General features: G+C 38.2%; 1 protein-coding gene across 1 annotated transcript in view; it reads right to left on the bottom strand.

The window, feature by feature from the left end:
• UNC79 (unc-79 homolog, NALCN channel complex subunit) overlaps positions 1-15,360 on the bottom strand; it is a 1,772,232-nt gene that overhangs the window by 1,676,339 nt on the left and 80,533 nt on the right. Inside the window, exons 3-4 of the mRNA XM_044074575.1 lie at positions 14,095-14,265; positions 5,365-5,460 (exon numbers count right to left, since the gene is read on the bottom strand). Coding sequence (XP_043930510.1) covers positions 5,365-5,460; positions 14,095-14,265 — 267 coding nt within the window. The remainder of the gene's footprint in view (positions 1-5,364; positions 5,461-14,094; positions 14,266-15,360) is intronic.

The following is a 15,360-nucleotide window of genomic DNA, read 5'->3' as shown; positions in this document are numbered from 1 at the left end:
GGTCTCATCATTCAACATTGATCGAATCATACTATCATAGTAGCATTTATCTAAAACAACAACAGCTAGCCTTTGTCTGCTGGTCTTATAACTATTTGGTCATTATTGCTTAAACTAACAAGTGCTTCGCGTTCATTTTTACTTAAATTTAAAAAATTTGGAGTATCATTATATTTTCTGTCATTAGACATTTCTATAAAATCTATTTCACAAGCCTGCTCAAATGCTTCTAAAAGGGGGATGTATATTTGGTATAAATATACTTGGTTTCTTAAACAAACAAAAACTGTCTATTTACATTATCATCCTTATACAGTATTTTCAAGGCCACATTCCTTTTTTGGTTGAGCTACCTACTATTCCTGTTTTTAGAGGCCTACCAAAAATTCATAAAGACCTACATAACCCTAGGATGAGACCTATAGTCTCAAGTAGAGGATGGCTTACAGAACCACTTTCGATATATATCAAAAAACAGCTTAAAGAAATTGTGCAAACTACTAATACGATAACTAGGGATACTCAAGAATTTCTCAAAAGTCTATCTGAATATACACATAATATGATGGATCTATCGAACATCTGGCTTGTAACTCTAGATGTGGAATCCCTATTCACAATGATTCCTAATGAAGATGGCCTTGAATTTTTAAGGCGATTACTATGTGCAAGGAATGTGACGAGTTCAGTTAGAATGAGATGTATGTTGCTGCTGGAATTAGTCTTAGAAAATAATGTTTTCATGTATGACAATGAATACTACCTACAAAAGAAGGGAGTTGCCATGGAGCCACCTTGTGCGAATTCGTATGCAAATTTGGTCATGGCCCAATGGAAGAAAACATACAGTCTAGATGCTCAATATGGAAATAAAATTAAATACTATAAGAGATTTGTGGATGATATCTTCTTCCTATGGGAAGGGAGAGAGGTTGATTTATGTGCATTCGTTGAATACACAAATCAAACCACCAATTTCCTGAAATTTGAAGGGGAATGGTCAAAAACAGAAATTGAGTTTCTGGATGTATTCATTAGTAAAAAGAATGACAGATTTACAACCATATTATATAGAGAGAGCTGCAGGAAAAATAGTTTCCTCCATTGCACAAGTATGCACCCCTAACATATCAATCAGAACATAGTGATTAATCAAGGAAGGAGAGTATCTAATTTAACTAGTGAGGATATCATATGTGAACAAACATTAAATCTCCTCAGTGATGAATTTGCCACAAGGGGATATTCTAACCAAGAAACTGGGATACTGAAAGATCTGACAAAGGTGGATAGAATAGGAAAAGGAAGACCCTATTTTAGAAAAAGAGATACTAATGCAGTAGTATCAACTCAAATTGATACACAATTGACTCAAACCAATACACAAGTAAGGTTAAATATATCATATTCTAACAATAACAAAATGATAAATAAAGTGATTACAAAACATTGGGCCATTCTGACCACCAATGAAGAGATATATTGTTGCCTCCAGTCCTAGATATAGCTATAGCAATAATAAATCCCTAAAAAGGCTATTGTTATGAAGAAAGCAATATGGGTAGGGTGACATCTAGCAGACAGGGAACTTTTCCCTGTAGGAACTGCAATCAATGTTCTTATATGTCTGGTTCCAGCAGCTTCATACATCCAGAGAATGGTAGGACATACATTTTCAAACACTATGCTGACTGCAAATCTAGAGACCTCATCTATCTAGCTAGCTGTGAGAAATGTACAAGCTACTATACAGGTAAAACTAATCTAACTTTAAGAGAAAGGGTGAGGGAACATAGTTATGCCATTAATCGGCTGGAAGAGACAAATGCTTTGGCCAAACATACACTAGAGAATGATTTAAGCCATAAGTTTAAGTTTACAGTAATAGAATTAGTAAACAGAAGTAAAAGACTAGGAAACATAAAGAATCATACAGAATAACACGAAATTAAATGGATAATTAGGATGCAGTCAGATAAAGGGAAAGGGCTGAATGATAGGGTCTCTATTAAACCTTTTTTAAGAGATAGACCCCTGAAACATCGACTATGCATTTAAGAGGGATTTAACTCTTTGACATTATACATGTGCACTTCCAAATGTATTGTCTTCATATAACATAGATATTATTATATTATTTTATTAATTACATTGCATTCCAGTTTATGAAATACAAGTGTTACGTGTGTTATGTATATTTATATATTTATACATTTTTATATATTTCATGCTTACATCTATATACATGTGTATTTTATTAAATATATTTATATTTATATGTATGTTTTTTATACATACAAACGGATATTTTGAAATATATATCTTAAACACATCCATTTATATTCAATGTATCATAAGAATTGAATTTGTAGATAAATGCTACCATCTAGTGGTGAATTTAGGTATATGAATTAACTGAATGAAAAACTTTTTTGGCGCCTTTTTTTATATTTAAATGACAACAAATGTTATTGATTAAGTCTGATGAAGGGTTTTGAAATAACCTGAAAGCGCTTACTGATCTGAATAGCTGTTTGTTTTAATAAAGGACTGTGTATTTGAAGAGCTGTGGTGGTACCAGGCATATTTCTTTGAATATTTTCACTTTTTGCTGTTGACGCTGCAGGTACTTTTGTCCTTTCAACTGCCTATTGGATTTTCTGACGAGTGGGTGCTTTATCACCTGATCACAGGTTTCTTTTTGTGGAGTAGCAAGGAACAGTTCTCCAGCTTGTAGATAAGTTTTACATTTGAGCAAGAGAGTTTTACAGTTAAAGCCAGTTAAGGTGTTTGAGTGCTAGGCAGCAGAGAGTTTTGTAATAATGGCTTGCTGCACATTTTGCTATTGTACTGTACCATTGCTCAAGTTTTAACCTTTTGAGGGTTATAGAGGATGGTGAATATTGGTGAGGCTTACAGGAATGAGGAAACTACATAAGTTGTCTGTGTTTTTCTTCTTGTATCAGTGATGTGAGGTTTTACCTATAAAGGAAGACACATTTTGGTTGTTATTGCCGCTTTTTTTTTTTTTTATTGTGACTCAAATTTCATCTGGTTATCTGTAATTACACTAAGAACAGTACATTGGTTTATGATGCAACTATTTTTGTGTCATTGGCTGAAGCTATTGAGAAGAGAAGAGATATTTTGTAGAAAGTATCGTTTAAGATTGAAGATAATTAACCTGGACTTATTGAGGAGATGAGAGCCAAGTTTCATCAGAGGAAAATGATCTCTGGGTTATTTCTTGGCGGTGTAGAAAGGTTCTGAGTAGATCAGGGTTGAATTATTTATGAAAATATGTAACAAAATGCTACATGGTGTCAAAATGTGTCATATCATAATACAAAATATTGCCACTGATTTCTTTATGTATAACATGCACAGTTTGAGATATTAAAACTTGATTAATTTTCTTTAACAATAAATCCGCTTGATAGGTTTAGTGTAATACAAAGATGTAAAATGATAAGATACTATGCCTTCACAGAGAGAAATGGAGAACAACATTGTTGTTTATAGCTTTTACTACAACTGACAGTACAGACAACTTATTTTTGTTTGCCACACGATTGTTATACCCACGTTTTATCTGCCAAAGTTCAAGGGCTCTCCATCAGCAATTAAGCAGGAAGCATGCCTCTCAACCTCTTAGTGCAAGAAATCTGGACAAAGCCAAGAATAATGGGGGGTCAAACACTGAAAAATAGGGGCAATTTTAACCACTGCCCTTATAAACTTAGAAAGTTGAGAGAATAACTGGTTTTACATTAGTATGTATTTTCTGAATGGTATAAAGTCTGAAGCTCAAATACCTGTCATTATTTTGTGACTTCAGTTCTCAATGACTTTCCTGAAAACCACATATTTTATGACGAACAGGCCAAAAACATGAAACAAATATTTTGACAGTTGAGAGGTATGGCAGGAAGTAAGTGGGTAAATATACAACTGCAGGGGTATCAGCAAGCTAGAATGATAAGTTTTGCATCCCACATAAACTCTGTTACTGCTATTTTTAATTTAAACATAATAAAACTAGGTCAGCTATCAGTTTGTTTGAACAACCAATCCTTCCAAAAATAACCATTTAATTTGAATTAAGAAATGTATAAAAGACACCTCAATATTGTAATTTTTGACCGTTTCTAAGTTATTCATTCATTAAATCGCAGTGGTGCAGCAGTTAATGTTGGCACCTCACAGCAAGATGTTCTCAGGTTCGATTCACGGCTGGAGTGCCTTCTGTGTGGAGTCTGCACATCCTCCTTGCATTCACATGGGTTTCCTCCGGGTGCTCCGGTTTCCTTCCACATTACAATGACATGCATCTGTAGCATTTCTCCCCAGGCTTCTGCTGAAAATAGGCTCTGTCCTTGTCAGACTCTTTCCAGCCAACAAATGTTAAATAAAATAAAATAAAAAATAATTTTCTGATTACCTGCTTAATCTAATTCAGGATCGAGGGGAGCCAGATGCTACATGGGTGGTTACTGAGTATGAGCAGATGAACTAATCTTGAACAGGGCACCATCCTATCAAAGGATGCACATAGACACATACACAAACATTCACATAAACATGCATACACAAGGGAGAAGAACTAATCCTTAACAGGGCACCATCTCGTCACAGAATGTATGCATACATACACACACATACACACGTGCACAGAGCACAAGGCACATGAATGAGTCCTGATGGTCACAGGATGCACACATTTGCATTCACATGGGCATACATACACACTCACAAACACACACACACACACACACACACACACACACACACACACACACACACACACACACACACACACACACACACACAGCACAAGGCAGAGAAATAAATCCTGAACAGGGTACCAGACCTCACAGGGCACATGCGCATACAAACACACACACACACACACACACACACACACACACACACACACACACACACATAGAGCGAATAACTAATCCTGAGCATGGCACCTGTCCATCACACACACTCTCATACCACATTCACATTTATGGGCAATGTAGAGGAAAGCCACCTCATGTATGGCACTTCTTTGGGATGTGGAAGAACAACACAGCACCTGAAAAAATCCACACAACATAGGGAAGAAATGATAACTCCACACAGAAGGCATGCCACCTACAACTGAACTGGAGAAGCAAGTGCCACGCAGCAGCACTACCACAATATAAAAGTAATATAAAAAAGGATTGCTACAGAAATAAACATGCAGAGAAGAAATTCAAAACCTCAATTTTAACCACAGTTTTCATTCCACAGTAGTTATTTTTCTTCATGCAACATCCATAAAGGCATAGCTTGGGCACATTAGCAGATCACTGACACAGTATTCGCACATACCTGGATTTGATGTATACTGCATGGCTATCATTAGCATTGAAGATGCAGACAGATTAACGTATGCAGGAACTCCACTCTCTCGTTTGGAAGAACCCACTTTGAAAAGAAAAATGTAAACAGTGCTCAGCAAGTGTAAAATCTCTTTCTTTGTAAATATTTAACATTAACACTTAGATAGATTAAAATGCTGCACATGCTTTTTAATGTGCATTGATAAGCCAGAAAAGACTTCTGTGTCACAGTGAGAAAGGAAATGGTTAAAGTGTTTTCTTTACAGACAAAAGGTGCAGGGTTTGATTCTCACATGGGGTAACTGGCTAGGCCTAAAATGACTTGAGAGGGCTAGTACTAACATATGAACTAACTAGCTGTCTGTTGTTCCTTTACCTCTTTTTGATGCTTTTCCCCTTTAGGTGGGTATTTATCCGGTATATAAGGAGTTAGTTACATGTTCTGGTATTTTAAAGTGGTGAATTGAGCTTATTGACATCCTGCTACGCTAACTGGATTTAGTCTGCTCATTTGTACACCTGGATCTGAACGTGTTGCCCTTAGTTCAGAAAACAATAGGTAATGTCATACTCTTGGCTTGAAATTACCAGGTGTTACTATGGTTTTCTGTATTTCTTGCTATTTTTCTGAGGCCCTTCAGGTCAAAACTGCATCTCATGAGTCTGGTCCATCACTTAACTGTAGGACAAGGCTCCTTCAGCTTAACGTTTGTGATAGGTCACCAGCTAGGTCATCTCTTACATCTAGTCAGGTTAGTGTGCGTTCACATGTTTTGTCCCCTTCTGTTGTCAGCCTGCTTGCTTTAGGAACACTTGAGGTAGTGTAGCACCTGCCTCATCCTTACTGGCAATCACATACACTGATAACTTGTGAGACATGTAAACATTAAATTGTGAATTTAACCTCTCGCACATTGTATGTCAATAAGCAACTTAATACTATATTGCAGCTACCTAGAAATAGACCTACTTTTGCTGAGGATGCCAAAAAATCATAACCTAAGGTGCCACAACCAGGTATGGTCATGTCATGCTATGGTAAAGATTGGGGGTTGTTATAATAGTTAAAGTGTTTATCTCACAGACACAAGGTGCAGTGTTTGATGCTCACTTCTGAAAGGGAAATTGGCTGGGCTTAAAATGGCCCACACGGGCAGCTAGCCTAGTAACTACCTATTAACCTATGAACAAATATTGGCCATGAAACACTTCTTAACAAGTCAGATTAATCCCAATATACTCCAGTTCTAGGTGACTTAAATTATCCATCCATCTTACATGACTATCAATAAATATGTCCAGTGTTAAATAGATTTCATTAATTATCAGCTTCCTAGATTAAATTATCCAAGTTACCATAAAAGACAGAAATATACATTATTTTTATGATTCCTGCCTTGCCTGAACTCCTACTAACAGTATTCCCTCCTTGATCAAGTCTAACCACCAGACTGTCATCTTTTTCATCAAATTAGTATAAAATTGCCCACAAATCGGGGTAAAGGATCATTCCTACCTTCTATCCCTATCTGAAACATTAAGACCTGATCTCTTAAGCCCCATTTTTGCCAATGAAGTTTATAGCCATTTCAATCAATAAATAGATAATTCAGTATGTTAAGTGCACGAATGTTGAGAAATTCGGAGGCAGGCCACTGTGGTAGAATTCTCAGATAAACAAAGTTTAAAAAGCGGAAAACGTTCTAGATTTCACATAAAAGTGTATTCTACCCCAAAAGTACTAGACTTCATATAAACATGTACTCTACCCCTAAAGTTCTAGAGTTCATATAAAAGTATATTCTACTCCTAGTCGGAAGGAGGCGGAAGGGTATAAGCAGGTCTTCAGAGCACTTCAATGAATCATTAGGCAGAGTAAGACTGAATATGACTTGATGATTGTGAACTCTTGAAGGATAAGCACAAAGCTTTTTTCAGATTTATTAGAATTAGAAGTAATGCCCAGTACTGCAGCAAATCAAAGCGAACAGCACTATCTATGATCATAGGATCATAGGTGGTTACTAGGCTAATGACTCTAGGGCCCTTACAAGCCTAGCCAAGTTTTACCCTTATTTCTCTGATCAGCACCTATCACCGCTGTCCAAGAGGGATATAGGTGGAACCCCTGGGGTGAATTTACAGTTATGCATCCAATCGTCCAAATTGCGTTTGAAGAAGGCCAATGAGGTGCTCTGCTTGACATGAAGTGGGAGTCTGTTCCAAAGGTGTGGCAACCTCAGGGAGACAAATCTGTCCCTCCAGCAGGTTCTACTGATGTCACATACTAGGTTAAGGCCATTAGAGTGAGTAACCCATTTACCATTTGACTTACAGATATGCAGCATTTCCAATAGAGCAGGGTCAAAGATTGCCTTATATGCAAGGCAGAGATTGTCTCTGAGTAGTCTGTATGAAACAAAATAAAGTGACAGTGATATCAGACGATCCTCATAGGACAGATTCTGAAAACCTTGAATTTTCCCTGTGAGGAACCTTTGTAGTATCTCCAATTGCTGCAGGTGCTTGGAAAGGTACATACCAAAAGGAGCATTGTGCTCAATTATTGGCATGATGATGGAAGAGTACAGGGAGGTTATAACTTTTTTTTTTCTGGAGGCAATGCCCTTACTTATGAGATGAGCAATATAGAATGCCATTCTTACCACTGTGGAGACATTGTGATTAAAGGTAAGGTTGCAGTCAACCTGTGTGCCCAGGTCTCTCACCACTAAGTGTGTAGTTAGGGTGTTGTTACTGATGTAGTAATTAGCAGGAACATCACTCTTACTGAAAGGGATGGTAATACATTTTTTTGCATTGTGTTCAAGGCCATGACTTTTGCACCAGTCATTTGTTTGTGTAAGCCCCTTATGTAGGATGTTGACATCATTTGGATATTTTATGACCGCTCCCAATTTGCAGTCAGCTTCAAACTTTGGCAGCCACAGATCTTTAGTTTTAGCTTGCACTTTGTAGAAATAGATTCCAAATAGTAGCGGTCCCAGGACTGATTCCTGTGGAACATCACTGTTTACAGGTCTGCTGTTGGAGGTGGAATCCCCTGTTTTGACTATATGGGTTCGATCAGTGAGCCAGTTAGTGACCTATCTAATGATATACAAGTTGATACCTAGATGGGTGAGTTTGTCAATTATGCCTGAGTGGGGACAGTGTCAAAAGCCTTGGCTAAGTCTAGGTAGGATCTATGCACAGATTACCCCTCATCAAGGGCCTTAGTGACTGTCTGGAAGAAGTCCACCAGGTTTAATAGGCATGATCTCCCTTTAACAAATCCAAATTGAGTAGGGTCAAGTGTTTGGAGGTTACCAATGTCTCTGTTGATAAGGTATTTCCCTTTTTTATTTCTCCAAGTCTTTTGGGTTTCTAATACCATGATGGGAATGGACCCCATTCCTAAGTCAAAGTACACTTAAAGTTCATGAAATTAGTATTGTTTCACTCTTTGATGTCAGCCAAAAGTGCTCTTTGCAGCACCCTCAATGTGCCCAGTAATGACTACATCTGCAATTTGTATGGAGTTACATGTATTGGTAGCATATCTAAATAAGATTTTAGACTCTTTTTTATGAGACCCATTGCTCCTGCTACTATTGGAACTATTTGGGTATTTTTCCTCCACATAGCTCTCACTTCTGCTTGCAGATCCTGACATTTTATAATGTTATAACAGTCTGTGCACAGGACACTATAGTCACTGGGTCCATTAAACCAAATAAGGTCCTTTATGATTCTCTCCTTGGCCTAGCAGATAAGACTAGTCAGGCTAATAGGTCTATAGTTCCTGGGGTCAGTGGAAGCACCACCTTTGTACAAGAGGATAATGGTAGCCTTTTTCCATTCATCTGGGACATAGCCAGTGCTTAGCGTATGATTGAAAAGAGTACCCAATGACATTGCTAATTCTTGTCTGAGCCCATGTAGGAAGCAGCCTGGGATGTTATTAGGTCCCATGGATACTGTGTTTTTGTCCTTAGAGAGGGCATTCATAACCTGCTTTTTAGAGAGACAGGGTAGAGGACAGATGATAGGGATGTCTTGGGGTAAGAATGGCAGGGAAAGGGGAGTGAAGTTTTCACAGAGACTGTCAGCTAACAGGTTAGCAATGTCCACAGGCTTGGTATATGTGGTATCATTAACTACCAGTTCGGCACAAATCTGAGTCTTTCCTTTTAGGTTACAGACGTAACTAAAGAACGCCTTATGGTTGTTCTTAGTTGTGGAAACTAATTTGGATTCATAGTTAGTTCTGGAGGAGTCTTATTTGCTTGCTTAAGCTGAGAAGGGAGTGTTTCCAGTTTGGGGCTTGCTCCCTCATACTCTTAGACAGTAATTTCTTCCTCTTATTGTACAGCCTGTTAATAGCAGTTTTCCACCAGGCAGGTCTACTCTTCCTTGAGGAGCTTGTTTTGGTCCTATCAGGTATGGCCTAGTCAATGCAATTGTTCAGGTCTTTGTATAAAGCATTTGTGTAGAACTCGGCCTAGTTTCCAGTTCCATCTGAGGGAGGAGGTGCAGTGAAGCTACTTATACCATCCTGTAAGAGGTTATAATCTGCTTTGGAGTAGTTTTTAGTTTATTTTGTGCTATGGGGTTGATATGAAAGCCATAGCAGATATCATGGCTGACAAATTAGTTTAAAATTTCCCCTCCCTTGAATCATTTAATTATGTCCCTCCTGTCATTACTATGGACCAGAGCCCGGAATCCATTACCAAAACTAAAAATAATAGCTGTGTGAGATGGGAAAATATACCAGGTAGCCTTGCACTGGCACAAAGTACATTACTGGTGAACCTCTTCTTAAGCTTTTTAACTATAGTCTTTCCACATGGTATGTGCCTGAGATCTGGGAAGCAGTGGTTGTGGTGCATCTACATAAGGGTGATGTTGTACATGACCTGGGAAATTATCATCCCATTAACTTCACTAGTATTATGTATAAAATTATAAAGCAGATCCTAGTTCATCACATTGACAGCAGAATCAGTAATTTACAAACACTCTGTTGTAGGCAGTACAGTTTTGTGAAGACTATGTCTTGCATGCTTAATTTGGTTGACTTTTTGAGCGTATGATGCCACTGATGAGGACATTTTGTTCATGCTGATTATCTTGTCCTTGTTAAGGCTTTCAATATGATTCCCCATGCAAGCATTGTTGAAAATTTACCAACTTAAATATTAACACCCTATATTACTAGGACTTCCAATTGGCCCTCTGTTCATACACAAAGGGCATGTATTCGTGCTACCTGGTCATCTAATGGATTAGTCACTAGTGTAGTCCCTCAGGGCTCTGTGCAAGGCTCTGTTATTTTTGTCATCTACTTCTGTTATTTGAAGACAAATAACGAAAGTTTGTGGTTGACCACATTTACAGATGACTGCAAACAGGGTGCCATTATTGATTCATCTTCTTCATCAAGGGCTAGATAGAGTCAACACCTGGTGTTCTGATCATGACTTATAATTGATGCAAAAAATGTAATGCACTTGCATTTGGGAAAAAAAGTCTTTCACAATGATTATCACTAAATGAACCCCTATTTAAAGTCAATGCAGTCATTACAAGATCTGGACACTTCCTTTACAATAAACTGTCCTTTGATTACCAAGTATCAGTTACAGTAAAGAAATCATTTTTCATTGCCTGGTTAATTATCAAAGTTATATCCTTAAAATTCAAAACAGTTTGGTCCCCCTTTATTTCTCTCTCATTAGGTTGATCACTGAATATAACACTGATTGTTGTGTATCTTGCCAAACATATATCCCAGCTTGAAAGGCCTCAACATTTTCTTACAAAAAAATTGAAAGGGCTAAGCTTCCTTAGCTCTCTAAATATATTTCAAAAAACGATTTTTTTCCATTTAATATAGTCTCCTATTTAGATACTCTGCTTTGCCTTTTAGGCTACTAAAGATCCTAGGCCTGATTCCAAAACACTTGCTCTCAGTTTATATACATATATATATATATATATATATATATATATATATATATATATATATGGGTCTACCTGACATGGTCGACAGGCCATATGACCGACACTCATTTGGTCGACAGGCATGTTATGAAGGGGGCCTCACCCCCCACACCCCCCCTAACTATATATATCAACTCCAGGGTCGCACAACATTGGGGAGGGGGGCAAATCTGCCTGTCGACCAAATGAACTGTCGACCAAATGAGTGTCGATCATATGGCCTGTCGACCATGTCAGGTAGACCCATATATATATATATATATATATATATATATATATATATATATATATATATATATATATATATATATATATATATATATATATTACCCATCTGTCCTAGATAAAAGTAGCAGAAATGAGGTTCCTTTGCAGGATACCTGGGTTCACTTTCTACAATACACTGAGATTCCTTTTCAGGATAGCTAGTCTCTCTTTCTGCAATACATTGAGATTCCTTTACAATATAACTGGGCTCAATTTCTACAATAAATTGAGGTTTGATGTTCTTTTGGAGGACAGCTGGGCTTACTTTCTATAATATATTGAGGATTCTTTGCAGATTAATTGGACTCACTTTCTACAATAAATTGAGGTTCCTTTGAAGGATAGCTGGGTTCACTTTACATGATACTTTGAAGATCCTTTGCAAAATAGTTGGGCTCACTTTCTACAATACATTTATGCCTTTGCAGGATAGCTGACCTAACTTTCTATGATAAATTAAAGATTATTTACAGAATAGTTGGGCTAACTTTCTATGATACACTGAGGATTCTTTAGAGAACAATTGGGGTCACTTTCTACATGACACTGAGGTTCCTTTGTAGGATAAGTGGGTTCACATTCTACAATACATTGAGGATCCTTTGCAGGATAGTTGAGGTTACTTTCTATAATACAATGTGGTTTCTTTGCAGGATACCTGGGCTCACTTTCTATGATACATTAAGAATCCTTTGCAGGATAGAAAGGCTCACTCTCCACAATACATTGAGGTTCCTTTGCAGGATAGCTGGGCTTACTTTCTATGATACCTAGAGGATCCTTTGCAGGATAGGTGGGTTTAGTGATCCATAAGGATCTTTCAGTAGTATTGCTCTTCTGGGTTGAGGGTAGTCAGCTAAGGGATGCCCCAGTTATGACCCTCTGGATGCGTAGCCCCAAGGCAGATCCATTCCAGACACATTGAATGAATATATCTGTCACCTTGTCCTAGAACACCCAAGAATATCAAAGGGTGAGCTTGAGATGACTGCCTTGGATAGGAAAGTCTGATTAAATTCATTTAGCTTGCAGCCACTATGACCCTCACAAAAATTAACTGTTTAGAATATATATGAATGTACCTTGAGTTCTTGCTTGTGACAGAGATGATTCTGGTTACACTGTCTTCAAGTGTTGTTTGCGTGTTCACCCTTTCTTGTTGTATTTATCAGAACAACACTTAAAATCACCGAAAGAATTAATGAATTCATCCATAGCTATAAGATCTTCCTCTTGTTTTCACATGGTCCAAATTGTATAATATTGCAATCATTGTGGTCGTTCATCAGTCATTCTATGGGATTTTGTATGAGTTTCTCTACCCATCCTGAATAAATACATGCATAGGAGATCTGACAATCATTAGTAAACAAATATGGGGTTCTACCTGATCGTCTTTCTGCTGTAGGTTCCCTTGATCCCTTCACTGTTTCTGTCTTACAGCTGTGTCTACCTACACTGCAATATTACAGCTCTGGCCACCCTATCTATCCAAAGTAAAAGAACATGACCTGGAACATACAGGACACACTCTGCCACCCCATTACTAACTCAGATGGCCAAGTATGGTCTGACATAAGGATATGTGTTACATCTCTAGTCCTAACAGCACCCTAATTGGTCATCTGGGAGTCTGGTATCCACTTACTATGATTACAGTGGATAAAATGCATCATATATTACAAGTCCATTATTGCAGAGATAAGAGATGACTCCTTTTAATGACAACATTCTAAATAGCCAGCTCTCCAATGCACCCAAATACATGCTTATCAGATGTAAATACACACATATACATACAAACACACACATATTTCACACATTTTTCTTGATTTTCCCAGTGTTCCAGCTGACCTGTCAACAATAAAGCCTTCGCCCATCAGGCTAGACCATTCATTTCCCCATCTTGGGTATTTCCAAGTCAGGACGATGCCTCGACAGATGGCAGCCATGGCAATGGCTTTTGTCCTTACTGGCATTCTGGCAATGAGGGAGTGTTTGTACTGGCCCTATCCTATCCTCACCCCCCTGCTGGTTGATGCTAGACCCCTCATCACTGCAGGAGTATCCTATCCCTTCATCTGTGTGTGTGCACACCTCCACAAACATGCCTGTGAGGGCTACCATCACCAGCTTGGAACCACCAAGATCATATCCCTCAGTCTAGGAGCAGTCAGCTCTCCATAAACAGTATCCCCCCCTCCCCTGGCCAATGTAAGTTGCTCATTCCCACCATCCTATGTGCTATATGGGATGTAGTCTGGGCTTTATCCCTAAATATACCCTTTAGAGACTCTGGATATAGAGATACAATACCTGGACCCCTGATGGAGCCAATGTAGATATGTTTCAAGGTAGGTTTTATATGCACATATGCATGGAAACTGATACACAGTATTAAATAAAAAGATAAAAGTAATACATTTTCCTAATAAACACTTACAGATAGCCATTGGTATAAAAGATGTGCTGAGATATTCAATGATGTCCTTATGGAGGATTGGAGGAAATGTGGCCAGAGTTGAGATCATCGTGTATGGCAAAGTGCTAAGACTATCGTCACTGAGAAATGGAAGCAAACACGCTGTGGTATAAAATATCGACTGCCCAAGATCTGCTGAAACAAATTCAGAAAGAAAGTATTAAACATGTGAAAAATCAAGCTACTGACAGGCATTTGTTTTCAACAGAGACTGGATGTTTTCATATCACCAATATATATATATATATATATATATATATATATATATATATATATATATATATATAAAACACACACACACATACATATATATAGATATACATATATAGTTAGATTCTCGGCTGGAGTGCCTTCTGTGTGGATTCTGCATGTCCTCCCCGCGGTCGAGTGGCCTCCAAAAGACATGTGTGTATCGGCATGCGTTCACTGAAGGTTGGGCATCAGGCTGGCAACTCAGCACCATAAAAATCTACTGCCAATCATTAGCGGACCGGAGTTCCGCTGTGGCGACCCCTAACCGGGAAAAGCCAAAAAAGACAAACAAACATATATATATATATATATATATATCCAAAAGAGGCCACTGACCCTGTAGAATGAGCATGAATAGAAGAAGAAGAAAGTTGTTTGCCATGAAAAAAATAGCAAAATGTATGGCCTTAGAAATCCAGAAAAAGATGGTTTGCTTAGACACCACCAAACCCAATTTCCTGGCATGAAAGGAAACAAAAAGCTGCTTGATTTCCTGATATGTTTTGTCTTGTCTAGGTAATATCTGAGCTTTCTGTGTAATTCCAAGTTGTGAAGAGCCCTCTCACTAAGATTTTGTGAAGGAAGATGAATGGATTAATTCAAGGCCAAATCATTATCCACCTTGGGCATAAAGGAAGGATTGATACAATGACAAACAGTTCAAATGATACTAATCTGGATGATAACACTAACTTAATTGCTCTTCTTGTTTGTTCTTCTTTCGGCTTTTCTCGGTTAGGGGTCGCCACAGCGGAACTCTGGTCCGCTAATAATTGGCAGTATATTTTTACAGTGCCGAGGTGCCAGCCCGACGCCCAACCTTCAACAAAGGCACGCCCATTCACGCATGTCTTTCGAATGCCACTCGAACGTGGGGAGGACATGCAGACTCCACACAGAAGGTGCTCCAGCCTAGAATCGAATGGAAGAACCTCTTGCTGTGAGGCGACAACGCTACTGCTGCACCACCTAACT

Source organism: Protopterus annectens, chromosome 6.part0 (genome assembly GCF_019279795.1).
Source record: "Protopterus annectens isolate FY-2018-M chromosome 6.part0, PAN1.0, whole genome shotgun sequence".
Classification (NCBI taxonomy): domain Eukaryota; kingdom Metazoa; phylum Chordata; order Ceratodontiformes; family Protopteridae; genus Protopterus; species Protopterus annectens.
This window is presented reverse-complemented; position numbering and strand designations above follow the sequence as displayed.